The sequence below is a fragment of the Manis javanica genome, chromosome 13, assembly GCF_040802235.1.
Source record: "Manis javanica isolate MJ-LG chromosome 13, MJ_LKY, whole genome shotgun sequence".
NCBI lineage: Eukaryota > Metazoa > Chordata > Mammalia > Pholidota > Manidae > Manis > Manis javanica.
Window position 1 is genome coordinate 60,057,617 of NC_133168.1, and position 27,174 is coordinate 60,084,790.

Genomic DNA, 27,174 nt, shown 5'->3' on the forward strand with positions numbered 1-27,174 from the left:
TATCTTTCACCACCTGGTTTTGCTGCTTACTAATTGAAACTTTGGATAAATTACTTAAACTGTATAAGGAACATCTGTGAAATAGACCTCTAGGAGTACATAACTCATAAAATTGTAAGAATTCAGGGAGATGATCTGTTTAAAACACATAGTAGCAAACAGAAACTGTTCAATAAGTGCAGTGCATTATTATGGGATTTTTATTGTAGGAGAGGTTCTTTTTTTTTCCATCTGCTCTAGTTCTCATGTTCTTTTTATACCATGAAGGAAGAGCTCAGTGTAACAGCACACAGGCATGGCCCCAAATTTTAGTTCTCATTACTTGATTCTAGGCTTCTCTAGGAAGAAAACGCATATATATGATTCCTGAACTGCGTTTTGAAACAGGGAAGAGTCTTGAATATTATATTTCCTCAATTAATGCCCCCAGTCTTGCGGTAGATTGTAAAATCGCTATAAATTTTTCACCTCCGCATATCATTCCATTGGAATGTGACCTCAATCTTCCTGTTAAGAGCTGGAATCCAAGTTTGCCATGAGTCGTGCTTTGGCCAATGAGACATTAGCAACCATGAAGCAAGCAGATGCTTGAAAAGCTCTTGCAAGTTTAGGCTTTCCAATTCTTGCTGCTGTGGTACGCACCATAAGAAAGAGCCTGGGCTAGTCTCCGGAATGACAAGGGACACATGCTACAGTCATTCTAATCACTCTGGCTAATGCCTGCCAACCAGTAGAAATATGAATGCAGTCATCCTAGATAATCCACCTGGCAGCTGACCTGTTGACTGACCACACGTACATGCGAGAACCCACAGAGATCAACCAAACCAGTCTGGAGCAGAAGACATAGCCACCCAAACCAGGAGGTAAATAAATGATTGCCATTTGGCCATTAAATTTGAGAGTGGTTAGCTCTGAAATATTTCGTAACTGATTCAGATACTGGTACCAAGGGTGAGATGCCAGTATAAGAAAAATCTAAGAATGTGTCATCATCTTTGAAACTGGCCAGTAGGCAAAAGGAGGAAAAGTGGAAAAGTAACAAAGAAGCAATTACCAAAGGCAAGTAAAGCGATGAGAAGCGATCAGTGGAGGGTATAAAAGCAGTAAGGAAACTACTGCAGCAGATTGGAAATATGTTGACTCTATTATATAGTAGGAAAACAATTCCTTATTGCACTAAATATGATACATAGGAATCTCAAGTGCAACAGTTACTTGAAATAACTTGGAAGATAAAAAATGTACTGATGAAATTTTGGATTTGGCTAAGGAGCAGTCCAAAGAAAATTCTAAAAGTAGCAGTTTGGTACTCCTAGCCACATTTGACAAAGTATAAACAGAGAGAGAGATTAACTAGTGAAAGAGCCTAGAGATGATTTTGCAAGCAAAACTTGGGAAAATATAAAGGGAACAGGACTTGCTATATGGGAATGCTTTTTGTTTTTTCATTCCTAGCATTTTGGCCTATAAAAATTCTAATGAAAGACATGGTTGCAGTGTAAAAAACAAGTCAATGGTGTGGCTATAACATCCTTTGATAAGATTTCCTAAATGTTTAAGGCACGACCAATGACCATCTAAATTAGACAAAATTTTTCTAAGAAATCTTTAAAAGCATGGTCTCAGAGAAGCCTAATCCAAAAATAGTTGTAAAGGTATGTATACATAGAAAGGATCATGTTTTAAAAATAACTGTGTCTGACTTTTTTCAAACTAAATGCATTAAATATGATACATAGGAATCTCCAAAAGTGATTAAGAGAGCACTATCAGCAAAACAAACAAAGACTACTGGTTGGACTAATGGGATATTGGTCAAGTTGTAAAAACAGACTTTTGGTTCTCCGAATTTTTTCTGACAAAAAGCAGTCTGAGGAAACTATTCAGGTTCAAACAAAGTCACTATTTTAATGAAAAAGGGAAGATATTTTCAGCCACAAACACAGAGTATAGAGCCAGAAGCCAGACAACAATGGATCAGGGAGCCATTTCCATTAAGTAGTAGACTGGGAAAAATATTACAAGGAATAGTACCATGCCTTAGCCATGGAATTCTCTCTGACTCCAGAGTACGGAAAACTGGTAATATTTCCCCTGCAAGATTTCAGAATTGTTATGGACCAGTGATGGTGCTAGGTCTCCTGTTCTTGTACTTTTGGCTTGGAAGGGTCTGTTTGAGTTATCTAACCATTTATCACTACTGTACATTCATGTTGTGTAGAAGATAACTTTTCTTTTTGTTTCTTTAGATTCTGGATCCCAAGGAGCCACATAAGAACCACCTCTAGATTTGCACATGATACGAAACCCTGGACTTCAGCCCTAATGCTATAATTAGATAAGAGATTTAACCTCCTGGGATGAGGGTGAAGACATGTGAGAGAGATATAAATATTGGTGACCGGAGGGCACACCATGGTGGAATATAAAATTACCCACAAATTTTTTCCTATTCCTATACTCACACTTCTGCAATTTGACTGCAGATCAACTAAGAGGTAGAAATTCTAAAATCTGGGTTGACACTGTAACTCGCTTTGCCTAATATAACATTAGCAAACATGAAGCAAGCAGAAGACTAAATAATTTTGGTACATTGGGGATTGCCCTCTTCTGCTGCTTTAATACCCTTTAACTATCAGCATATAAAGCTGAGGTTTTCACCGTTTATAATGGTCTTAGCAATTGCCATACACATGAGGCCAGCTTAACTGTACCTGCTGTCTTATCTGGTGAGTTTACCTTACATTCAGAAGGTAAATCTGAACATGCATCATTTATTTCTTAGCACTTTCCCCTTTTGAGCAATTTTTTTTCATAGAAATCTGTAATTTTACTCTGCTCTTCTCATGCATACATCTTACAGAGCTAGGGAGGCACTACATGCAGAAAAAGCAGCATTGAGCAGGACTGCACTCTGTCTAAGCATCACATTTGCCCGAGAGAGATAAGACAAATCCCTCCTCCAATGTAATCTATATAGTAATAAATGTGTAAAAAGAGTGATATTTTGGCACCCATATTCCTTTTCTTATGACTCAATTGGATCATAAGATGGAAAGGGAAGGCAGGTATTAGAATTTGACCCCTCATAGATCCCAGCAATGAAAATGTAATTAAGGTTCAAGTGCATTTTGTTCTTCCCTGAAAGAATGCAGGAAGACTTTGATAATTGTTCCATGTCTAGCACTGGTATATAGTTGTGTAAACAAAAGCATTCATTATTGGTAGTGGTAGTAGTCAAAACAGGATTCCTCCCATGCAGATGATCATTTTGACTTTGGAATGTCCCTTCCTAGGAATCAGCACATAGCAAATCTGGAATTCTGTTCCTGGGAAGGTGAGACTATACATCAATTTCTCTTATCCAATATCTCTGAAGGATCATTATGTTGTTCATGCTTATTTTTTCCTAACCTGTGCAATCTCATTTCAACAAAGCTAGTAGCCCTTGCCCTTTGGTTACAGTTACATGAGTTAGGCAGTCATTCCTCCACTTTCTGAGGAAAGCAGTGAAGTTGTCTGGAGTTATAACTTTTGCAGATCACAAACAAAGATGAGAAGGGCAAGTGAGGAGAGCAGATCTGACCCACCATTGGTTGTGTGACATTATAGGTGGATGGAAGATATTAAACGATATATCAGTTAGAAGGCTGCTACTTGTCTGTCTTGGCCTCTGCTAATCTTCACACCCATAACAATGTCTAGCAGATGATGTGTCTAATGAAGGAGAAAAGAAAGAGGAGGTAGTATTGTTCACATGATTTGTGCTTTATTCTGGTCTCATCTTGGTTAACAGTACACTATTTCCTTAGAACAGAGATCTAACTGCAGATTTTTCCATGTCTGTGATAAGCATTCAGCAAAAAGACAAATAGAGCAATACATCAGTAATATTCAATGATGTAATAGCTAACATAGCCTGTGCTACAATATCTAAGACTTCCCGGGTATTAGTTCTATTTCGTGGAAATAACAAGAAAGAATCAGGACTATCTTCCATGTACTTTTCAGACACACCTAAACGGAAGTAAACAAAAACAAACAAAACCACTTGACATTTCAGAGAAAACTCTAAGCAAAATGGTTGACTGCTTTACATACAAGCAATTCTCAGGTAACTGCGAGGCGTTGAATGCTCAGCACCCTTGTCTGGCTGGCCTCTTGTTTTGCTGGCACTCCTGTCTGCCTGGCTAGCTATGCTGACAGTGTAAATCAAGGGATTATTAGATTGACCACATGCTCGCGGCTTTTCTTTGTTTTTGTTTTGTTTTGGGACAGAGACAGGAAAGTTGACTGGGGCCCCAGGGATCTGTGAAGAAAAAAAGACAGAAAAGGAGGAGGAGAGAGAAATTTGCAGTGATAAGTGTTTTTCTGCTGTAAGAGTCATGAGATAATATGAGTGATTCTGGCTGAAGCAAGCTGGCTATGCAGGTCAAGAATTAATCCACAGGGATGCCAGAATAACATCTCCTTAGACATGTCTCTAAATTACATCAAAAACTTCTACGAAGGATGTGTAAGTATTATAATACAAACAAGAAACAATTGTTTGAGTCTTGTTTGTGTATTTTAACCTGATTTGCATAAGTGCTTATGAATATGATCCTATATTACATGTATGGAGAATAATATAAATATCAGCCATATACTTCAAAATATTCTAAATTTAAAACTATAATTAGAATAATTCAGGAAGTACTTTTAGCTGTTGGTGTTTTAAAGTAGCTCAGTTCAATAATTAATAAATAGAAAATAAGGCGTAAAGACAACCATGGTGGAATATAAAATTACCCACAAATTTTTTCCTATTTCTATACCCACACTTCTTTTTTTGGCTGTTAAGACAGAGTGTATACCAAGGAGTTTAATGTTGGGTTTGTTATCTAATTTTCCAAACGGGGTCCTAGATAGGGGTTTAAGATTCTCTCAAAAATTTTTTTTTTTGCAAAAGAATTACAAGGGTGGGGGATGTTAATTTAATTCAAAGCTTTAAAAATATTTCCAAAATTATATGTTTGATTAGCAACATGTCCCTATATGACTGTTGCATTTCTTATTTTCAGAGTGAAAAGGGGTAAGCAACCTCATAATGCAGGATTTGCATTAGATTTATGATCTCTAGAGTTACATCTTCAAAAATTCATGAATCTTGCTTTTTATAAAACATGATAATGAAAACACCTTTTAAAATGTCATTATTTAATGTCAGCTTTCAAAATATTTTTTTTCTCTTAAAACCGGAACAGGTGAGGCCTCCAACTGTGGTCGCTCAGTTTCACACCCTTTTCTTTGGATCAGTCAGAATGTTCTTCCTCGGGGTGTTAGGCTTTGCAGTTTATGGGAATGAGGCTTTACACTTCAGTTGTGATCCAGACAAGAGAGAAATAAACCTCTTCTGTTACAATCAGTTCAGGCCAATCACTCCACAAGTAAGTTTTTCCTCAGATAAAATTGCTTTCTTTTTAAATGTAAAATAATATCAGAATAAGATGAAGAACACCCTTCATGGGTGTTTTTTCTAGAATTACAACTTTTTCTCTAACAAGTCATGTATTTCAGGCATATTAATTTTAGTTTGTCGAGTGTTTCTTTCAAGTCTAGCATTCTATTATCTATTGATGTTAGAAATGGGCTCCTGGCCGGTAATCAGAAAATGAAAATTGGGTACCAACTAAAATAGAGTACTTCATCATTGTTAGTAATTGGTAGTCAATGACAGTTAAGTGTGACTACATTTTCCACAATTACTTTATGTTCAAAGTTTTAAACATCTTCATAATTATATTGTATATGTTCAACACCTTACCTTCATTATATTATTTTCATTGCTTACAAGACTTAAAAAACTTAGAATTTTTAAGTTAGCCTCTGACAGTCAGTGAATTTTTTTTAGTTATTTTTGACATAGTGACTGATTTGACTAAGATATTTCTGACATACCTTAGGTATTCTGGGCATTACAACTAGTGATTGTCCTGGTTCCTGGAGCCATTTTCCATCTTTACGCTGCATGTAAAAGCATCAATCAAGAATGCATTCTTCAAAAGCCCATCTACACTGTGATTTATATCCTCTCCGTTTTATTAAGAATTAGTTTAGAGGTGATTGCATTTTGGCTTCAGATTCACCTCTTTGGTTTCCAAGTAAACCCTGTCTACCTGTGTGATGCAGGATCTCTTGGGAAAAAGTTTACTATTATAAAATGCTTGGTGCCAGAACACTTGGAGAAGACCATTTTTCTTATTGCCATGTATACATTTACCGTAATTACAATGGTATTATGTGTTGCTGAAATTTTTGAGATCATATTTAGACAATTACGCTTTCCAATTAGGCAATGAACAAATAGTTGATTACCTACTGTCATGCCACCATTATTTATCATTCATTTTTATTTAGTTTCCTCTTGTTGAATGAATATGTCAGTTTCAAACATAGATATATGTTTTTTAAACTTAACTCAGTATGTCTGAAATTATGTCTAAAATAAAATACAATATTAATTCTAAGGCAGGGATTCTTGAACAAAAATTTCTTTCTATTTTGCCACATACTGGAAAATATATAGAGAATTAATGTTAACTCTTTTAAAAATAGTATCTTTACAGAGTTCTCTCATATTTTAATTGATCACAATATTTTGTGACCAGAGAAACTTTTATTATCTCTTTTACACAGAATTGAAAATTGAGGTGCAGGGAGGCTAATATATGTGCCAAAGGTCATACAACCAGACTAGAATCCAGATTTCCAGCCATAAAGCCACTTTTCTTTTCTCTGAACCACATACCTTAAAGTTTGAGGATGTAACTATCTTTGTATTCATGTAAAACATAACTTATTTAAGCACAAAAGTTGTAAACTATTAAGAGACATTCTATAGTTTGATAACTAACTTGAAGAAATGAAGCAATTATATCTTTAATATACTCAGTTTTCCTGAAATTCTTAATATTAAATGATATGATAATGTAGTTACCAAATTAATAAAAATTGCTATGAAAAATATTATGAATGGTTTCTTTGTTTCTTTTTGGGGAAAAAATCCTCTGTGCTCACAGATATCCTATCATTTTAACTTCCTTATTCAGGTGATTGAAATGGAAAATTATATTTATATTAAGTTAACCTTTCTAAATAGCCATGAAATTATTTCAAAAACAATTTTATATAAATTCAGTGCATTTCTTTTTATCTGCCTGCTTTAACAATACTCATTCATTTGATATAATTTAGAATTTTTATGTGTGACTGCCTTATACAGACACCTTATTAGGGAAATAAGTATAGTCAGTCAAATACTGAAGTTTTCAATTTTTTCTTAATCATTGCTCAGCCTATGTTTGATATCACCGATTTCTAGACTTAGGGTTTTTAAGTCATTAAAGCTTTCTCCACATGAAAGCATGAAAGAAAATCCAACTTACCTTAATTTAACAAACAGCTGCTGAATATCTATTATTTAACATGTGCTGTATTAAGAATTCATATACAACGACAACGAAGATCTAGTACTTTTGAGGTTATATTCTGGTGAGTGGTCCAGTGGCATGTCAAGAAAGTCAGAGCTGGTAGAAATAGCCCACCCAAAAGGGATTCACTGTCTTTGTTTATTTTATTCATGGTCTGTTTAGAACCACTGGTCCTCCATGCTAATAAACAGCAACAAAGTGAATTTGGTCCATTTAATCTTATTTTTAAATTCTTTATAGATAATATACCCTTTATTGTCTACAGCCAGGGTGGACTGCTTCCATCAGTCATCCCATGAACATACACATCTTCATCATGGATTGTATTTTCTGCACTTTTGGAAGCCTAGTAATATTTTACAGGATACTAGGCATTGTGTGTTTTATCTTGTTGGATGCTGGGTGTTTTTGCCTTACTATAATATTCTTATACTTGATTTCAGGGCACAGCTAAGTTACTTGGAAACAGACGAACATTTGTACTTCCTTTTAAGCTTTGCTGGATGGGACCAGTGTAACTCATTTTAGGGCAAATTTTTCCCCATTACTAAGGCAAAGCCTTTCTTAGTGCTCTATTAAATATCACTTTGGTGCTTTGGAAATGCTATCTTTCCACACCTCAGAATTTCAGCCTCAAGATGGCTGATTCATTGTCTTAGTCTGTTTTGGGCTGCTATAACAAGGTACCACAGACTGGTAGCTTAAAAACAGGAGAAATTTATTTCTTACAGCTCTGGAGGCTGAAAGTCTCCAGTATCGTTGGGTTCCAGTATTGTTGGGTTCTGGTGAGAGTCCTCTTCTGGGTTACAGACTTAGTATAGTATCCTCATGCAGTGGGAAAATGACAGAAAGCTCTCTGAAGTTCTTTTCATAAAGGCATTAATCCTACTCATGAAGGTTTCACCCTTATGACCTAATCATCTTCCAAAGGTGATTCTAATACCGTCACACTGAGAGTTAGGATGTGAAGACACGAATTTTAGGAGGGCACCAACTCCCCTGGGCTCGTGGCTAAAATATAAATTGCTGTCGCTCCAGGGAGAGGTTATTGCTGTGCTCCAGAAAAGAAGGGGGAGGGGCAAAAGGACATTCTCCTGGTTTGCCTCTCAGGATTTTTTTCAGGGAAGACCTTTTTTTCAAAAAACTCACAACAGACTTCCCTTTAATATTATTGCCCATTCATAGATGAGCACTTTGATTTACTCTTATTCTCATTCATCCTCTAGGACAATGTTAAACTATGACCCTTTTTAAAGAAACTTTCTACTCTAGCTGTTGGGAACAGCAACTATTCTCAATTGTGTGTGAATCTTGGGTATCGCTCATTTCCATCCTTTCAGGTAGTTCTTTTGTTGGAAAGATTTTTAAAACTGTTCCACTAATCAGGACTCAGTTGGAGACCCTTTGGAAATGTCTAGAGCTCTCTTGCTTTGCAGCTGTCCCCTCCCTCTAAGGTCGTCTGCCCTGTGGAATCCAGCCCCTTTGGCCTCCCTGGCCTCTATTTGACAGGTAGAAAGATGGCATTTCTAAGCCACCAAAAGTACTCAGCTTCACTCTGCTTCTTTTAAGTAAACAGTGCCGATTGTTAGTTATGTTTAAAGATTTAAATCTTGTGAGAGAGTTGGTTTGAACAATCTTTTCAATTCCTTACTGACCTACTGTTCTATGATTTCATTTTGTGATGGAAAATACCGGAAAACCTGGACTGGATCACTGATGAAAGAACCAAGCGGCACTCGGAGGTCTTGGAGTTTTGAGGTTTTATTTCACACCGGCAGGCTCAGAGGGGAGTAATCCCCCAAAAGTCTGAGCCCTGAGCACAGCAAGGGGAGCAATTTATGTTATCTTGATATGGCATTTCGGCCTGCGCAGGGCAAAAGAGGAGCCTGGAGGAGGGGAGGAGGGAGCTGGGAGGGCTTCGCCAACAGGAAGAAAAAAAGCAGTTTGCTGACCTTCACGGCTGTATTGAATATTTTCCTTATTGATTTCATTAGTAACTACATCAGTATTGTTAACACACAGTTATATGCTCCTGGATAATAAATGCCATATTTTTGTGGTATTTATAAAGTATAATTATAAAATATTTATATTTTAAATTATAAAAACTGCTTTTTTAACCACAATGCAAATGTAGTAAAAATTAGTAAGAATGTCTAAACAAATATCTAACCATTTGAAAATATTAAAATTATTTAATAAAAAGCACTTGGATCAAATAAAGTAACTTAAACTGCAGTTTTTCAGTGTATTTATAAAAACAACAGTTAGAATGCTACATATTAAAACCCCTGAAATATAACCAAACTTGAAGTGCCCAGAAAATTGTCAGCTGGTAATATATTTATTATTGAAAAGAAACAATAAATGTAATTCAAAAAGCAAAAATAGGAACTTCAAAATAAAACTAAGAAAAACAAAAACAGTTTAATAAGGATAGAGACAGAAAGTACAGTGATAAACTAGAAAACAAACACAATATAAATCCAGAATGGTTTGAAAATTACAATAAAATAAATCAAATAAGTGGGGAAATATACTACTGTGAGATTCTTATAATAAATATAAGATTAAATATTATCACGAAGTACATTGTGATAATTTAAAGATGTACAATATAAAATATGATAACCAATAAAACAAAACAACAAAATTTTAACAATAAGCCAACAACAGAAATTAAATGGAATCATAAAACATTCAATTAACACAAAAGAAGGCAGAAAATAGAAAAAAGGAACAGAAAAAGATGGTACAAACTGAAAATAATAAGAAGGTAGTAGTAGACCTAAACCTAGAAATAGCAATAGTTAAAATAAATATAAAAGGTCTTAGCACTCCAAACAAAAGCAAAGATTGTCTGAAGGCATATTTTTAAAAAACAGGCCTATTATTAACCAGAACCCCACTTAAAATATTCCTAAATATTTAGAAGTTTAATGATCAAACCATTTAAATATTTTTACAAATAGATAACAACAAAAAGCAGAAAAAGAAATATACAAACAGCAGCATCAGAGAGATGAACTGGTTATATTAATATAAGAAAGCTTAAGTAGATATCAGGGCAAGGAAAAATGACAGGGATAAAAAAGACATTTAGTAATGGTGAAAGTATAATTTCATCAGGGAGCATAACAGCTGTAAATCGGCATACCAGCAGTTACAGAGCATCAGAGTACATGAAGCAAGACCTTAGAACTCAAAAGAGAAATAAACCCATTTATAACTAAAGATTTAGCACTCTTATCTCAAAAATCAATTGACAAAGTAGACAGAACATCAGGAAGGATATGGAGGACTTGAACATCACTAATAACTAATTTGAACTAACTGATATTTAGAGAACACATCCTACAAACTACAGCAGAATATACTTTTTTTTTCATGTACATCGGAACATTCAACAAGAAAGATTATTTGCTGGGCTATAAGAAGTGTCTCAAGAAATGAAATACAGATTATTTCATTTAGCTGATCACAATGGAATTAAACTAGAAATTAATAAAAATAAGACAGCAGGAATATGCCAAAATATTTGAGAAACTAACAAAGCAATTTTATTAACCCATGGATCAAAGAAGAAACTACATGGGAAATTTTAAACGACTTTAAACAAATAATGCAAACAGAATTTATCAAAATTTGTGGAAAGCAGATAGAGGAACATTTAGCAGAACATTAAAAGTTCTAAGGATTATGTTCAAAAAAAAGAAAGTTACAAAATGATTTAAGTTTCTCACCTTAAGAAATTATAAAGAGTTTAAATACAAAATAAATAGGAAGGAAATAAAAATAAGAGCACAAAACATCAAGACAGAAAACTGAGAGTAAACAGAATATCGATGAAACAAAAAGCTCATTCTTTGAGATTAGTAAGACTTTTTCACTATAAGAAAATAAAGGAGAAAATGAAAATTACACACTCAAAAGTAAAACAAAAGGGAAATCACAACAGAATATTTAAATGATTATAAGGAAACATCACAAACAATGTTATGCCATTTAGATGAAATGGACCAACTCCTTAAAAGGCACATATTACTAAAAAGTTACTCAGTAACAAATGTAAATATGGATATCCTTATACCAATTTAAAAAATTAAATTAAAATCAAAAGATATTCCACAAAGAAAACACCAATCCCAGATGGCTTCACTGGTGAATTCCATCAGATGATTAAGGAAGAAATAATACTCCACAATCTCTTCTAGGAACTGGAAAGAAATTTTGTCATTTCATTTAATGAGGTCAGCATAATCTTGACATAAAAAATTTCTGGGAAAGATATCTAAGCAATGTAAAACATACATATGTAATACATCATCTTTAAGTGGGGCTTATCCAGGAATGAAAAGTTTTTTAACATTTGAAAGCCAATTAATGTAATTCAACTGAATATAGGGAATAAATTAGAAAACCCACATATTCATTTTAGTAGATGAAGATAAATGGACTTGATTAACACCCATTTAAGTTAAAAGAAAGAAACAAACAAAAACCCTTCACTATGAAAAAAGAGCTATGTTAACTTCATAAAAAACATCTAAGAAAATCTACAGGAAACATTTCAATAGCAAAAAAATGAATAATTTCCCCTATAATCAGGATAAAAGAGGAGGATGTCTACTTTCATCACTTCTGTTTAATACTGAACTAGGGGTCAATAACCAAATTGATATCTTGATAGGGGTGGTGGTTACATAAGTGTATAAAAAGTGAAAACAAAATAAGAATATATATATATGTTTATATATGTATGTATATATGTGTATACATATAGAATATTTATTGAACAAATGCAATAAGACTAAAAATAAAATAGATATATGAATTGATAGAGAAGAAATATAGTCTTTCCTCAGACAGGATCATGTACATAGAAAATTCTAAAGGATGTATAAAAAGCTATTATAACAAATAATTGAATATTTCAAGGTTAATATTTCAGTAGAATAAAAAAAGAAGTCAAAAAGTTTTTAAAGTATCATTTAAAATAATACTCAAAAACATGAAATACACAGGAACAAATTTGACAATAGATGTGCTGAACTTATACAATTAAAAGTACATTTCTGAAAAAAAATCAAAGATATTTTAAATAAGTGGAACAGTACACTGCATTCATGGTTTGGAAGACCTTAATCATTTATGACTTCAGTCACTCCAAATTGATCCGTAGTATCCAATACTACCAGTCAAAATCCCAGCAAGCTTTTATAGAAATTAACAAGCTGCTTTTAAAATTTGTATGGAAATACGGAAGACGGAGAATGGCCAACACAATTTTGAAAAAGCAAAATAACAATGCTGGTTCTTCAGAGACTGGGGAAAAGGGTGAAGTGGTGATCTTATTTCTTGGAAATGGTGACATTTCAATGAAAACTAGTTTGAAGATGAACTCTCAAAACTGGAGACAGAAATAAAATAAGTGAAGATGAATATTATTAGAACAGGTAAATAACGTGTAAAATCCCAGAAGATGATGATATGGGATGGAGAGGAGAGAAAAAGAATTCAAGTCATTGATGGTGGGAAGAAAAGATGACGCACTGAGCAAGAAGTACACCCGGCCGCCTTTGTGTGCATCGACAACATACAAACTGTCAAAATGCTTTGCAATTTGTGCATCATCCTCCAGAAATAAACAATCTACAGATTATTCATTCACTAGTGTATACGCTATCCATTTTGGTAAAGTTCAATTTTCTTTTAAACTTAATGTGGTTAATACTTAAGTTGAAAAAGTCTGGTTATTTTATCCAGTGTGGCAATAAAGAAGGATGTAATTGTAAAATTGAAACCACTACCTCTCATCTTTCGCCAGAATTAAATTCAAAGTTTCTAAAATCAGAAAGGCTAGGGACGCTACTAAGATAACTTGAGGAACTGGAAATGACTATTCCTGAATGATGCCAAAGGCAATTTACGCCTTTACCCTTTCTCTCAAGAAATAGACTTTTTTTTTTTCCTTCCTTTCTATCCTCATTGCCATAAAAATAGGCAGCGGTGGGTGGGGAGGGAGGCAGAGAATAAAATAGACAAAAATTCTTCTTACTCCTAACAGCAGCCAGCAGAGAGCGCTGGAGCCATAAGCAGCTTAGTCGTCCAGCCGCTCAGTCGTCTGCGGCTTCTCAGTCTGGGCACCCTGAAGCTGTCCCTGCTGGGAACCCGTAGTTGACTTGCTGTCGCTGAGCAACGGAAGAGTGGGCGGTAGTTGCCATGCGCGTTCGTGAGCGCGACCTCACGAACGGAAGCGGAAGTGCCGGTGGCGCGCGAGTAGGAAGTGTGATTCCTGGAGTGGCGATGGCCGCGCTTGCTCCGCTGCCCCCGCTCCCCCCACAATTTAAGAGCATACAGCATCATCTGAGGACGGCTCAGGAGCATGACAAGCGGGACCCTGTGGTGGCCTATTACTGTGAGTCTTTCCGGGGCCCACACACCTCCGAGGCAGGGTGCAGGCCCCGCCCCCTGGCTTTAGACCGGTGCTTTGACCGCTGGCCTGCCCTGGGAACTCCGTGGGGACCCGCCGTTCTCTGGCATCCCCACCTTCTCTGAGCCCCTCGCGGGCCCCAGAGATGCAAAACCTAGAAAGCACCATGGTGTCCCGTCTTGTTCTCAAATATTCCTAAAGAATTACATGGGCTCATGAACTCTGGAACACACTGTCCGAAGGTTTTCTTTCTGTGTGTATACACAAGAGCCTCTGTTTCCACCAGGGAATCTTGAAAATAACTTGGGTATTTCAGTAATTGAGTTGGAGCCAAAACGAAGATGAGTGTCCCAAAGATAGTAGTGATGTGCACAAAAGACAAATTGAAAACACAGTAATAAGTGCAGATGCAGATGAATTATGACAACATGCAAGTCTATTCAAAAACTCGTAAATGGTTAAGTGGAGAGTAGCTACTACAAAACAAGCACTTAAATTTGACCATTACCATTTCTGCATTCAAACTGCTTTTGCCGGCCAATGAGAATTTTTAGTTTTAACTGAATTAATACCGCGGTTGAGGCATTTGGTAGCAATATTCTCCTTGGTTGATTGAGATGGAAACAGAGTAAGTTTGTTACTCTTTGGAAACTTTTTCCTTTGCAATGATCAGAGTAGGTCCAGTACTTTCTATGTAAACTTTATTTTATATTCCATACTCTACTGCAAATAAAACAAGGGACCAAAGAACTGTAAATCTAACGGACTTGTAGCTTTGAGAAAATATAACGTATCCTCTGTTGTGGACTTTAAAAGGTTAGCTAAAATCTGACCCGCGGGCATCCCTGCCATACTCCCATTTTTATTTCTCAAATGTGCATGGCTCTTTCACACCCGAATGTTCTTCACTTTCCTGGAATATCTACCTTTTTTCTCCACTTGGTAAACTCATGATTCAAGACCTAACTCAAATGCCACCTCTTATGTAATCAATAAATTGGTTACTCTGTAGGCTTTACCTCACTTTGTTCAAATCTTACAGCATTGTTTCCATTATACTTACTGTTTCAGGTTCCTCAAGCAGGGACCATTCATCATTCATTCAGCTTATATTTAATGAGCTTCCACCTGTATCCAACATTATTGGGCACAGTGGCCACAGCTGTTTCATTCTTAGGGCGGTTAAACAATAAAATGAGTATATTTGGAATATTTATTAGAAGGTTATGAAGGAAAAGAAAACAGGAAGAGAGAATCAGTAGTACCAGAAATAAGGCAGTAGGGAGTGACAGGGAATTTCACTTTCAAAGTGGTCAGGGAATACATCTGAGCAAAGACTTACAAGGAGCAAAAGGCAGGCTTTGCCTGTTTGGGAAATAGTATTCTCCATAGAGGGAGTAACAGAAGTCCTGAGGCAGGGGCTTGCTTGAAGGAGGATCTAGGGGGCTCTTGTAACTGGAGCAGATAGAACAAGGAGAAAACTGATGTAGTGAGGTCAAGGAGGAGCTAGCCTTATAATAGAGCAGCAACCCTCATTTCTGTCTAAAGCTAATCCCTATCCCTGTTCATGGGCTCTATGCTACATATCTTTGTGACTAACAAGGGGCCCTTTCCTGTATCATTATCCTCTCCCTTTTGCTGTTTCCTTGCAAACTTGACCCAGTTTCTTTTATTTAAAAGAACTTTTTTGAAAAATTATGACTGTGACATTTCCCTCAAGTTGTAGACCTATCTGCCCAGCCTGAAAGGGAAGCTTGATATAATAGATGTCTGTCTTTCCGCCCCTTATCTCATAGAACCTTTTCAGCCTATTGCAGTGTGGTTTTCATGCCCATTATTTCAGTGAAACTGCCCTCAGCAGGGTCATAAAACATTTACTGCTAAATCCAGATGGCACTCAAAAAATATTTTTGTTACAAAACATATGCACATTAACATATATAAAGTGTGTATACAGTTTAAGGAATAGTAAAATGAACACTAATGTACCTACCATATTTTGTGTTATTAGACTATGATTTTTGCCAGTCTGCTGAGCTTGAACTGCTGTCTCACTGGAGTGAAATTTGCAATTCACTGAGTTGTAATGAGGCTGAACATCTTTTCATATGTTAATTAACCATTTGTGATTCCCTTTTGAAATGCCTATTTATTGCTTTTGACCAGTTTTCTATTTCACTGTTTACCTTTTGCTAATAATCTGAATGCTTATTTGTTAGATGCATTGCAGTTGTATTCTTCAAGTTCATAGTTTGATATTTCGTTCTATGAAGTCCTTGATGTTCAAAAGTTCTTAATTTAAAAATACAGCCAATTTATCGATCTCTTCCTTATGATTTTCTAGGCCTTGATTTCTTTTTGTGTGCCTTGTTTGGGATTCTGGCTTCCACAATTCATAGGTGAATGTCTTTCATCAGTTCTGAAAATTCTCTATTATTTGTTCAAGTATCGCTACACCTGTGTTGCACTTTTCTCCTTTATTTCTTTGTCTCTTAATGCTTTCATAGTTTGTATCCCTTTGTCTCTTAATGCTACATTCTGTATAATTTCTTAAGCTCTTTGTTCACCTCCATGTATCCTATTGTATAATCCATTTATTTAGTTTCTACTTTTTTAAAGATTTTCTCTTGTTTTTGAATCAACATAGCTTGTTATGATAGTCTTGTTACTGTATTTTTTAAGGACTTTTAAAAAAGCGCTTTAAAAATATATTTGCTGTCTGATAATTCATGTAGCTGCTGTATTTATGGGTCTCATTCTTTTGCTTAACAGGTGACTGCTCACAGTGACTTCTTTTCTTGTAATTTGTGTTCTAGACGTACTAAACCAGTGCTCTCCAATCTTCAGTATGCAAATAATACTACAAGAATCATTTTCTCAGTTGTCAACTTCCTTGTGTTTCTTTCCTGAACAAGTTCTTTTAGTCAGGATAGCAGAGTAGCCTACTTCTTCTCTTTTCTGACATCCTATTCACAATTGTCCTTCTACTTCAAAGAAGAAAGACATACTTTCCTGCATCGTGAGTATTTTTATGGTGTATTGCCCTGGGGAGAAAGATGGGAAGTCCTTGAGAGTATCCAGAAAAAAAGAGACAATTAAAATTGCTGGTGTAGTGAAGCCTCCATTACTTAAGGTATTAGGTATACTTCCTGTCTTTTCCTGTGCTATATGGAAGCAAATCAGAGCAAAGGATCAGCTTTTATTTGAAAGTGCTGGGCATGAGAAAGTATGTCAAACAAACATTCTAATTTGGGGAGAAGATGAAATACTTTAGAAAGCGGATAGGAAGTCACCTGTAGTTTGTCTCCTTTCAGGAATAATCTAAAGTGAATCTCAGAATGGACGAATTGTTCTTAGATATTAGCAGCCATTGTTTGATCATTGTGGATTTTATCCAAAGGGGTTTGGAGGGACAGTTTGGGACTAAGGTCATGTGCAACAGGGAATGAGAGGATTAGCTGTAGGGATAAGGACGTGGAATGACCACAGTGGAAAATTCTGTCTTTCAGAGTCTCTTAAATACTTATCTGTTAAGAGCAATGCCTCATGTTAAAAACTGGCCTCTGTCACACTGTCCTGAATTCCCAAAATCCTAAGTGATTTCATGGAATGACCTCTTCATTCTTTGTTCATTATTAAAGAATATCATTCCTGTGACAGGAGCAAAATAAAAAGAGCAAAGGGAAAATGGTGAAGAGGGCAGTGCCTTATTTCATCCAAGTAATAAATTCATCTAAGGGTCTATGGCTTATCAAATTTTAGAATTAGAATTCACATGAGGTGTTTGGGGACACGGGTTACTGTATTTATTTTAATTGGAAAATTAAGTCATATTTTTCTGAAGAGTAAACTTCCATTGACTGATTACTTTGTTTTAGCTATTTATGTAATATGGTAGACATTCTCCTTAAGTTAATGAACTAAATCTTTAGCTCTGAAGTCTTTGTTCCCCATCCCCCAGAAATACATTGAAAGCAAGTGATAAGATAAAAACTTTTTCTTGCCGGAGGATGTTGACATGAACAGTATTTCAGTTTTCCTAATCTTGTCTCTATGTCTTAGAATAAACTAGAAGCCTCTGAAAGATAATGGTGAATCTTTGTAGATCTTGTCTATACACTTCATGAGTATTGAGAAAATGAATACTCTAATGATGGGGTGACAAATTTTTTCTTGTTTTAAAACAAATTTTGAGACAAATCTAATTGAAATATCAGCCAAGAGATTATTAACAGTATTATTTAATGACAGGTGATGGTATGGCTGTTAGCCTATAACCTAGAACCTGAATTTAAAGAATTTGGTGATTTTGGAGGGACAGAACTTCCATTCTCATCTCTTATTTTATGTGAATGAATTTTCTCCTATATTAAAATCATAAAAATGAAAGTAGGAGTAGAACCAATGCTCTGATTCATTATGCCAATAAATCATATTGATTCGTGGATAAATGACTTAACTCATTATAAGATGCATTTCTGGTAAATTTTACTTTATGTAGGGATTATTAACACATAATATTTATGCTATTTTGAACAAGTATTCATTACAGTAATTACAAAAACTCAATTTCAGAAGAAAATGTTAATACCTAGCACCTATCTCACCAGGAATGCTGTAAAAATTTAAATTTCAGCTTTGATACACTTTTTGTTGCAGAGAGATATGATAATGCAATGTGTTCTTTTTCTCCATACATATGTATAGCAATAATAGTAGTATACACAACAGTAGTAGTAGTGTAACTCCCTTCGGGTTCCCAAACCCAATTTCAGTGTCTGTATGTGGGGGTCTTCCCACACACACCAGTAAGCAATTCTCAAACACCCGCAGGGTGTCGTAGAACTCAACTCAGTTCTGATGCTGTCTGCCTGGAGATAGCACCAGATTCCCCAGGTTAAGGGCTCCATCCTACAGTACTGCCCTCCACCCCCTGCTCCAGATACCACCCGCAAGCCCCAGCCAATTACCTGTGCTTCTGACCAACCAACTGCAGACTGGAGGTTCCAACATCCTGATTGTTGGGTTCAGTTAATTTGCTAGAGTGGCTCAGAGAACTCAGGAAAACACTTAATGTTTACCAGTTTAATAAAAGGTACCGTAAAGGATACAAGTTAGCAGCCAGATAAAGAGCTGTACAGGCTGGGTCCCAAATAAAGAAGCTTCTCTCCTCGTGGAGCTTGGGGCCTGGCTTGGTGGCACTTGTAGGTGTTCTAGTTCCCCAAGCATAGACACTCTCCCCAACTGAGAAACAGGATCCAAGCCAGCAGAGAGCAGTTAGGTACTTCTTTGCGTAGTCACGATTGACTAAATTATTTGCCATTGACTAATTCAACCTCCTGCCTAGCCCTTGGGGGATCCAAAAATCTCTCATTAACATGACAAGACACCCATTTCACTTTTAAGACTGCAGTTTTCACAAACTGTGGATGAAGCCCAAATATACCTGGTAAATAGGTATTTGGTCATGTATATACCTATATATATTTCTTATGACTCATTATCACATATAAGGTAATCAAGTTAGGACTTTTGAGCATAAAAATATATTCCTTTATAATAAATTCTGTAAGTAAATGGAAATAAGGGTTACAAGAAAATTAAAATTTTTTACTCTTAAAGAGCTTTTTGTGTTTCATAATAGATTATGATAAATACAGCATTCTATATTTACATTTGAAAGAGTAATTAACAATTTTTAGATGTCAATATTTGATGTACAGAAATTACATTTTTTGTACTTGTTTAAACTTCTGATGAAAATGGATAGATGCCAACTTAAAAATGTGTGAAGGGATACATTTCTATAACCTTAGAAAACAAAAATTTTCTTAATTCATAGAATAAGGAAAATTTTTGTGAGAAAAAAATTCAAGATTATTTTGCTAAACTACTTGCAAATTCATTTGTAGTAATTCCTATTCTCTTTTACTTCTGAGGCATTATATGCATTGCTCTTTGCCTCTCTGGCTTCCTCTTATCTTGACTAATTTACTGATTCAATACAAAGTTTATTTTTTGCAGGTACTTTTCATGACCTCATAAGGATGGTCTAGTAATTAGCTCTGGGGGGAAGCGGTATTCCTGGAGCAGGTGAAAAACTAGGTGCGATCAAAATCAGTCTAAGGAAAGCCTAGATTGGGAGAAACCCGTTTATCGCTCAGGATGAGGTCTGACTCCGTTCTTTTCCTCTGGCTGCTACTCTAGCTCCCTGTCCCTGCCTTCAGGGACTCATATTCGAAGTTACTCATATTTGAAACATCTTTCTATTCCTGGAAAGAATCCTGTTAGCTTTTAGTTTTAATTAAACTTTTTATTTTGAGGTAATTGTAAAGTCACATGCAGTTGTAAGAAAAAACAGGAGAGATCCTGTGCACCCTTTACCCAGTGTGCCCCAGTGATAACATCTTGCAAACCCTTAATTCAGTATCACAACCAGAGTATTGGCACTGAGTCAACCGATCAGTCTTACTCAGACATCGCAACTTGACATGTATTTGTGTGTTGTGTATTTTTTGTGCGTGTATTTAGTTCTAGTTTTATCAGACGTAGGTCCCTGTATCACCATCGTGAAGGTAGAGCACAGTTCCTAAGAAGAATCCCTCAAGTAATCCTATTATAGCCACACCTGTCTCCCCCAGACCCAGCTTCCTGTCCTGTGGCAGCCACTAACCCGTTCTCCATTTCTAAAATTTTATCATTTAAAAAATGTTAGGTAAATGAAGTCACATGTTAGGTAACCTTTTGGAATTGACTTTTTTTTCACTCAGTGTAATTGCCTGGAGGCTTATCTAAGTTGTTGTGTATATCAATGTTTGTTTCTTTTTTAATGCTTAGTAGTACCCCATGAGATATACATATATATACACCACAGTTTAACAGTTCAACCATTGAAGAGTTAGGCTATGGTCTGAATATTTGTATACCCACCCCACCCCAAATTTTAATTCTTACTCTTTAGAGTGATGATCACCTTCTAGGTAATGGTATTAGCCTGAAGTGATTCGGTCGAGAGGGTGGGGCCCTCATGAGTGGATTAGTGCTTTATGAAAGAGACCCCACAGAGCTTCCTAGCCCCTTCCACAGGTAACGATACCACAGAGAAAAGTCTGCCACCAGAAAAGAGCCCTCTGGTGGCTTTGTTGACACTGACTTGCACCTTTCAGAACTATAAGCAGTAAATTTCTGTTGTTTATAAGCTGCCGGGTTTGTGGTATTTTGTTATAGCAGCCTGAATAGACTAAGGCAGGTTGTTTCCAATCTGTGACTATTATGAATAAAGCTGATATGAACATACTGATCTATAGTTTCTTTGTGCAAACGTTAGTTTGCATTTCTCTGGAGTAAGTGCCCTAGAGCACAGTTGTTGGGACATATGATAATTGCATGTTTAGTTTTATTAAAAACTGGCAAACTGTTTTCCAGACTGACTATACCATTTTACCACTCCCTTAGCAACATAGGAGTGTTGAGTGATCCAGCTTCTCTGCATCCTCGCCAGCATTTGATGTGTCATTTTTTATTTTAACCATTCTGATAGGTATGGTAGTCTGTCATAATGGTTTTAATTTTTATTTCACTGATGGCTGCTGAATTTCTTGTGCTTATTTACTACTGTCTGTGTATCTCCTTCAGTGAAGTGTCTGTTCATGTTGCCCCTCCCCCCTCCTTTTAAAACTGAATTTGAGAGTTCTTAATGTATTCTAGTTACCTGTCCTTGGTCAGACGTATGTTTTACAAATACCTTCTCTCAGTCTGTAACTTGTCTTCCTATCTTGATAATAGGGTTTCACAGACAGTTTTGGTGGTACCCAGTTGATCAATTTTTTTCTCTTCTGTATTCTGCTTTGGTGTTAAGTCTATATATTTTATTGCATATTTTTCTTAATGTCCTAGTCTAGTTTTCTGTTACCCCCTCTCCCAGCAAGAATAATGTTCCTAAGTAAAATTGGTTCAGCCTTTTTTTTTTTAAGTGTTATCACTGTTAGATTTTTAGTAACAATGTTTTGCTGGTTTCCTAAATATTCTTGAGAGGATAGCTTCTTTCTTCTCATATCAGACTTGGATTAAAAGGCAGCAGATTTATCTTTCTTAAAAAAAAAAAAAAGTAATTGATAAATCAACTTTGTGTTTTGGGGGGGAAGTTCTTTTGTATATATATCAATTTCTTCTATTTAATAAAAATTCTGTTTTCTGCCATGTTGATAAAGTTTTCTAGAATATCTTTCATTTCTGTCAGATTTTCATCTTTATTAGCTACAGATTACAAACTTAACCTTTCCTTCCTGCCCTCATATATCACACAATCAACCAGTCATTTAAAAAATTTTACTTATCTCTTCAGTTTCTCTGGTATCATATACCCTCATCTTATACCTAAGCTTTTGACAGAGCTTCCTAGTTTGTACTTCAGGTTATCCCTATTGTCACTAGAAAGATCTGATTTAAATACTTAGTGAAAAAAAACAGAGTGAAAGAATGATTGAGTTGACTATAAACATTTAGAAATTGTATATAACACAAAGTACAATTAATTTAAAAACCTAGCGTTAGGAAAAAATATTTCCAGTAGGTGAGAAACAGAGGGTCAATATCCCTGATGTACAATACACTCATACAAATCCACTTTAAGATAACTAAGATCCCGATAGATAAATGGACGAAGAAAACATATGTACAACTGCTGCAAAGGGGAATGATATTCAAAATAATAGTGTTAGTTGTTACTGAATAAAGAACCCATACAATTAACCTTCATGTAGCTCTTGGATCCGTAACAAAAAAAAAAATTGTAACAGTGTTTTTCTTTAGGATTTTTTATTTGACTCTCACAGTCATCCTGGTCTCTCCTGTTAGTAAGTGATAGAACCAGGACCTGAATGATAGATGCCAGATGAGAAGTGGTTATATGGAAAATTGTTGATAGTGAGTAGTACTAATCAGAAACAAGCTACAAAGTGAGGGTAAAGGGACTAGTTAAATTGGTGTAAAATGAAAGGGGGGCCAAAAGCCAATATATAGTAAACTGGGAGATTCCTAATAAGTGGAGGGTAGAAATGGAGGACAGGCTTAATGTTATTAACATATCCTGAGCTCCATATGTCTCTTTTTTTTTACTTAATAAAGCCTGAAAATATTTGAGTCCATACTAAATGTGGACACTATATGATAAATATCTGAGTCTGTCAGATTTGATGTAGATAAAGCTAAACCCAGAAAGATTCCTTCTTTAAAATTTGGGTAAGTAAACATATTTTTAAGTTTGGTTTTTTAAAATTTCCTCTAGGGGGTGACATTGTACCATTAATAGACTTTCAGTGAAAGTATATAAATGTTCTTTGAAAGTCATTTGTTTATATAATCATAGGAAAATCATTACAGTTGTTCAGAATGTAAAAACATGGGTATTCAATTCTGAGATGTTATAGGACATACAAATGTAAAATTTTAACTTAGTATAAAGGCTAAATAATGTTGGATTTTTTTAATCGATGATGGTAAGTCACATGGATATTAGGATTAGTAATCAGTAGCCTATTATTTTTTGTTGTTAACCTTATAAAAATTGGATTTTTAAATGCCATCAGACAAGTTTAAACCAATAAAAGCAGTTTTTCCCCTTTTTTGCTGATTTCTGAAACTGTATAGTTAACTGGAGCCCATTAGCCTGTTGTCTAAGTACTTATTTTTTATTAACGGTTGACTCAGGATACTTTAACAAGAGGTTAATAATAAAAACACAGAAAGTTAAACTACTGGTTTATCCACTAGCATTCTATTCATTTATCTTAGTTTGTTTTTGCAAACATATATAAATATGAATTTTATTTTGTAAAAAAGTCATTTTAATACTTAACTCCTTTTTTGAGTAAAGTAATGCATTTTTAGACTTTCAACCTGTCCTAAGGTTGAAGGGACAGGGACAGTAGAATCAAGTAACTCACCCTTAATTATCATTGTCTTTCTTTTGGCACACATGCAAGTTTTAAAGCACCTTTGGTAAACTTCATTTTTTTATGACAATTATGTTTGTTTAAAGTGAAAGCTTACATACATACTCTTGAGCAGCAAAGATTGTAAATGAGAGCTTCCAATGCTTGGTAAGTTCCTGCTTTCTCTCAGTTCATCATTTCTTCTTCTGTGGCTTGTGAAGGTTTTTGGTTTTTGGATGTTTCTTAACCTCAGTGATTGTCTTTGGAAGCACTTTGGATTCCATTGTACCTCTGCCATGGGCTTATAGATACTCCTCTTTGTTTTATTTATTCTTAGTGCTTGCCCTAGCATTTACAATAATTTATCACATTCTGCTGCCATATAGCACCTCATATATAAGGCAAGAACTTCACTTTATTTTCCCCCTTCTTTCCTTGTTTTTTTTTTTTTTTTTGAGAGGGCATCTCTCATATTTATTGATCATATAGTTGTTAACAACAATAAAATTCTGTATAGGGGACTCAATGTGCAATCCTTAATCAACCCCAAGCCTAATTCTCAACAGTCTCTAATCTTCTGAAGCATAAAGAACAAGTTTTTACATGGTGAACAAGTTCTTACATAGTGAATAAGTTCTTACATGGTGAACAATCATCACAGAAACTTTCAGTTTTGATCACGCATCATGAACTATAAACAATCAGGTCAAATATGATTACTCATTTCATTTTTATACTTAATTCATATGTGAATCCCACATTTCCCCCTTATTATTATTATTATTATTATTATTATTATTATTATTATTACTTTTAATAAAATGCTGAAGTGGTAGGTAGATGCAAGATAAAGGTATAAAACATAGTTTAGTGCTGTAAGAGGACTAATGTAGATGATCAGGTGGGTGCCTATAGACTAAGTATTAATCCAAGCTAGACAAGGTCAACAAAACATCCACGGATGAAGATTTCTCTCAAAACAGAGGGGTGAGGTTCTAAGCCTCACCCCTCTGTTGATCCCCAATTTCTTATCTGATGGCCCCCTGTGACTGTGCCTGTCTTAGGTTGTTCCTTCCTTGAGGAATCTTACCTATCTCTGGCTAACCAGTCATCTTCCAGGGCCATACAGGGAAATGTAAAGTTGGTAAGTGAGAGAGAAGCCATATTGTCTGAAAAGATTAGCTTTTACTTCTTTGCAGATTTATGCCCTGTGGCTTCTATGCCCAGCATTTGTCTTGAGGTATCTTTACCACTTGGAAGAATTATGATACCCGGTAATTTCGATATGAGGCACGAATTCTACTTAGGGGTTATAATTATGAAGGAAGAAGAGAAGCTATAGAAGTAGCAGATGGAAGAAAACATGGGAAGATTATTTCTTTGACATATCTTCTTGTAGTGTAACATAAGCGTGTATAGGTTTTAAATTACTAATTAAATTGTGTGCACACATTAACATAATAGGAATACAGCTACATAACCAAAGCAGACCTACAATTACCAGCCATATCCAGTGAAACAAAAAAAAAACCAGTTAGGCACCCTAGGCATTTGTGAAAACTTATCAATGATATGATGGGTATTGTCTAACTGAATTTGAATAGTTTGAGAAAAATCAGACAAATTAAAACAACACATTCCTGGGAACTGTTCACCTCCCATGTGTTCTTTTAACAGTAGATAGTCTATAGTCGCAAGATTTTGGAGCACTGCAACTTGCACTTCTTCTAATTCTTGGTTGAGTTCCAACAGTATAGATCCAGTCAAATTTGTTGTTTTACTGTATGCACAGGCCAGCTTAGATATTTCCTTCTTCATTCCAATGGCAAGTCGAGGAGCCAGTGGGATGAATGCAGCTTCAACTGTAACAGCACCAGGATCTTTGTTGAAGTTTTTTGATGATCATCTTCTGGAATGACTCTTCCAGAGAATGTTGATATTGGAAGTTCTTCTTCATATCGTATCTTAATTCATTTTCTGGGTACCGAAATTAGGCTTTGATCCTCTGTATAAACAGAAACAAACCCTTTGCCCACACTTTGATATGCCCTTTATACCATTGTGAAGAACTTATTGGAGATCACCACACAGGAACTGCTTTTTTTTTTAAGAGAAAGGAATATTATCAGAAAAATGTACTTCCTTAGGTCATCATCTGACATCCTTTAAATGATCAAAATTAAGGATATTTAAAGCATGCATTAATCGGTGATTTGCAGTTAGTTTTATACTATCAGGGAGTAATCCCCCTTTTTTTTGTTGTTGTTATCATTGATCTACAATTACATGAAGAACATTATGTTTACTAGGCTCTCCCCTATACCAGGTCCCCCCTATAAACCCCTTTACAGTCACTGTCCATCAGCATAGCAAAATGTTATATAATCACTACTTGTCTTCTCTGTGTTGTACAGCCCTCCCCTCTCTCCCACCCCCCCATTATGCATGCTAATCATAATACCCCCTTTCTTCTTCCCCCCCTTATCCCTCCCTACCCACCCATCCTCCCCAGTCCCTTTCCCTTTGGTACCTGTTAGTCCATTCTTGGGTTCTGTGATTCTGCTGTTTTGTTCCTTCAGTTTTTCCTTTGTTCTTATACTCCACAGATGAGTGAAATCATTTGGTATTTCTCTTTCTCCGCTTGGCTTACTTCGCTGAGCATAATACCCTCTAGCTCCATCCATGTTGTTGCAAATGGTAGGATTTGTTTTCTTCTTATGGCTGAATAATATTCCATTTTGTATATGTACCACATCTTCTTTATCCATTCATCTACTGATGGACACTTAGGTTGCTTCCAATTCTTGGCTATTGTAAACAGTGCTGCAATAAACATAGGGGTGCATCTGTCCTTTTCAAACTTGAGTGCAGCATTCTTAGGGTAAATTCCTAGGAGTGGAATTCCTGGGTCAAATGGTAAGTCTATTTTGAGGAACCTCCATACTGCTTTCCACAATGGTTGAACTAATTTACATTCCCACCAGCAGTGTAGGAGGGTTCCCCTTTCTCCTCAACCTTGCCAACATTTGGTGTTGTTTGTATTTTGGATGGTAGCCATCCTTATTGCTGTGAGGTGGTACCTCATTGTGGTTTTAATTTGCATTTCTCTGATAATTAGCGATGTGGAGCATCTTTTCATGTGTCTGTTAGCCATCTGCATTTCTTTTTTGGAGAATTGACTGTTAGTTCCTCTGCCCATTTTTTAATTGGATTATTTGTTTTTTGTTTGTGGAGGTGGGTGAGCTCTTTATATATTTTGGACATCAAGCCTTTATCGATCTGTCATTAACAAATATATTCTCCCATACTGTAGGGTACCTTTTAGTTCTGT

General features: G+C 35.6%; 2 protein-coding genes across 3 annotated transcripts in view; both read left to right on the forward strand.

Annotated features, from left to right (window-relative positions):
- Positions 1 to 4,383: 4,383 nt before the first annotated feature.
- Positions 4,384 to 7,001, forward strand: GJE1 (gap junction protein epsilon 1). Of its 2 annotated transcripts, XM_017649937.3 has the most exons (3): positions 4,384 to 4,522; positions 5,253 to 5,435; positions 5,952 to 7,001. In XM_017649937.3, the coding sequence occupies exons 1-3, from the start codon at positions 4,484 to 4,486 to the stop codon at positions 6,345 to 6,347; spliced, it is 618 nt and encodes a 205-aa protein (XP_017505426.1). In that variant the 5' UTR covers positions 4,384 to 4,483; the 3' UTR covers positions 6,348 to 7,001. The 2 variants fall into 2 exon arrangements, with proteins under 2 accessions (XP_017505426.1, XP_073077032.1); XM_073220931.1 differs by lacking the exon at positions 4,384 to 4,522 and having other exon boundaries at positions 5,178 to 5,435.
- A 6,723-nt stretch (positions 7,002 to 13,724) lies between these two features.
- Positions 13,725 to 27,174, forward strand: part of VTA1 (vesicle trafficking 1) — an 83,028-nt gene continuing 69,578 nt past the window's right edge. The window contains exon 1 of the mRNA XM_017649940.3: positions 13,725 to 13,896. Coding sequence (XP_017505429.1) covers positions 13,785 to 13,896 — 112 coding nt within the window. The 5' untranslated portion in view covers positions 13,725 to 13,784. The remainder of the gene's footprint in view (positions 13,897 to 27,174) is intronic.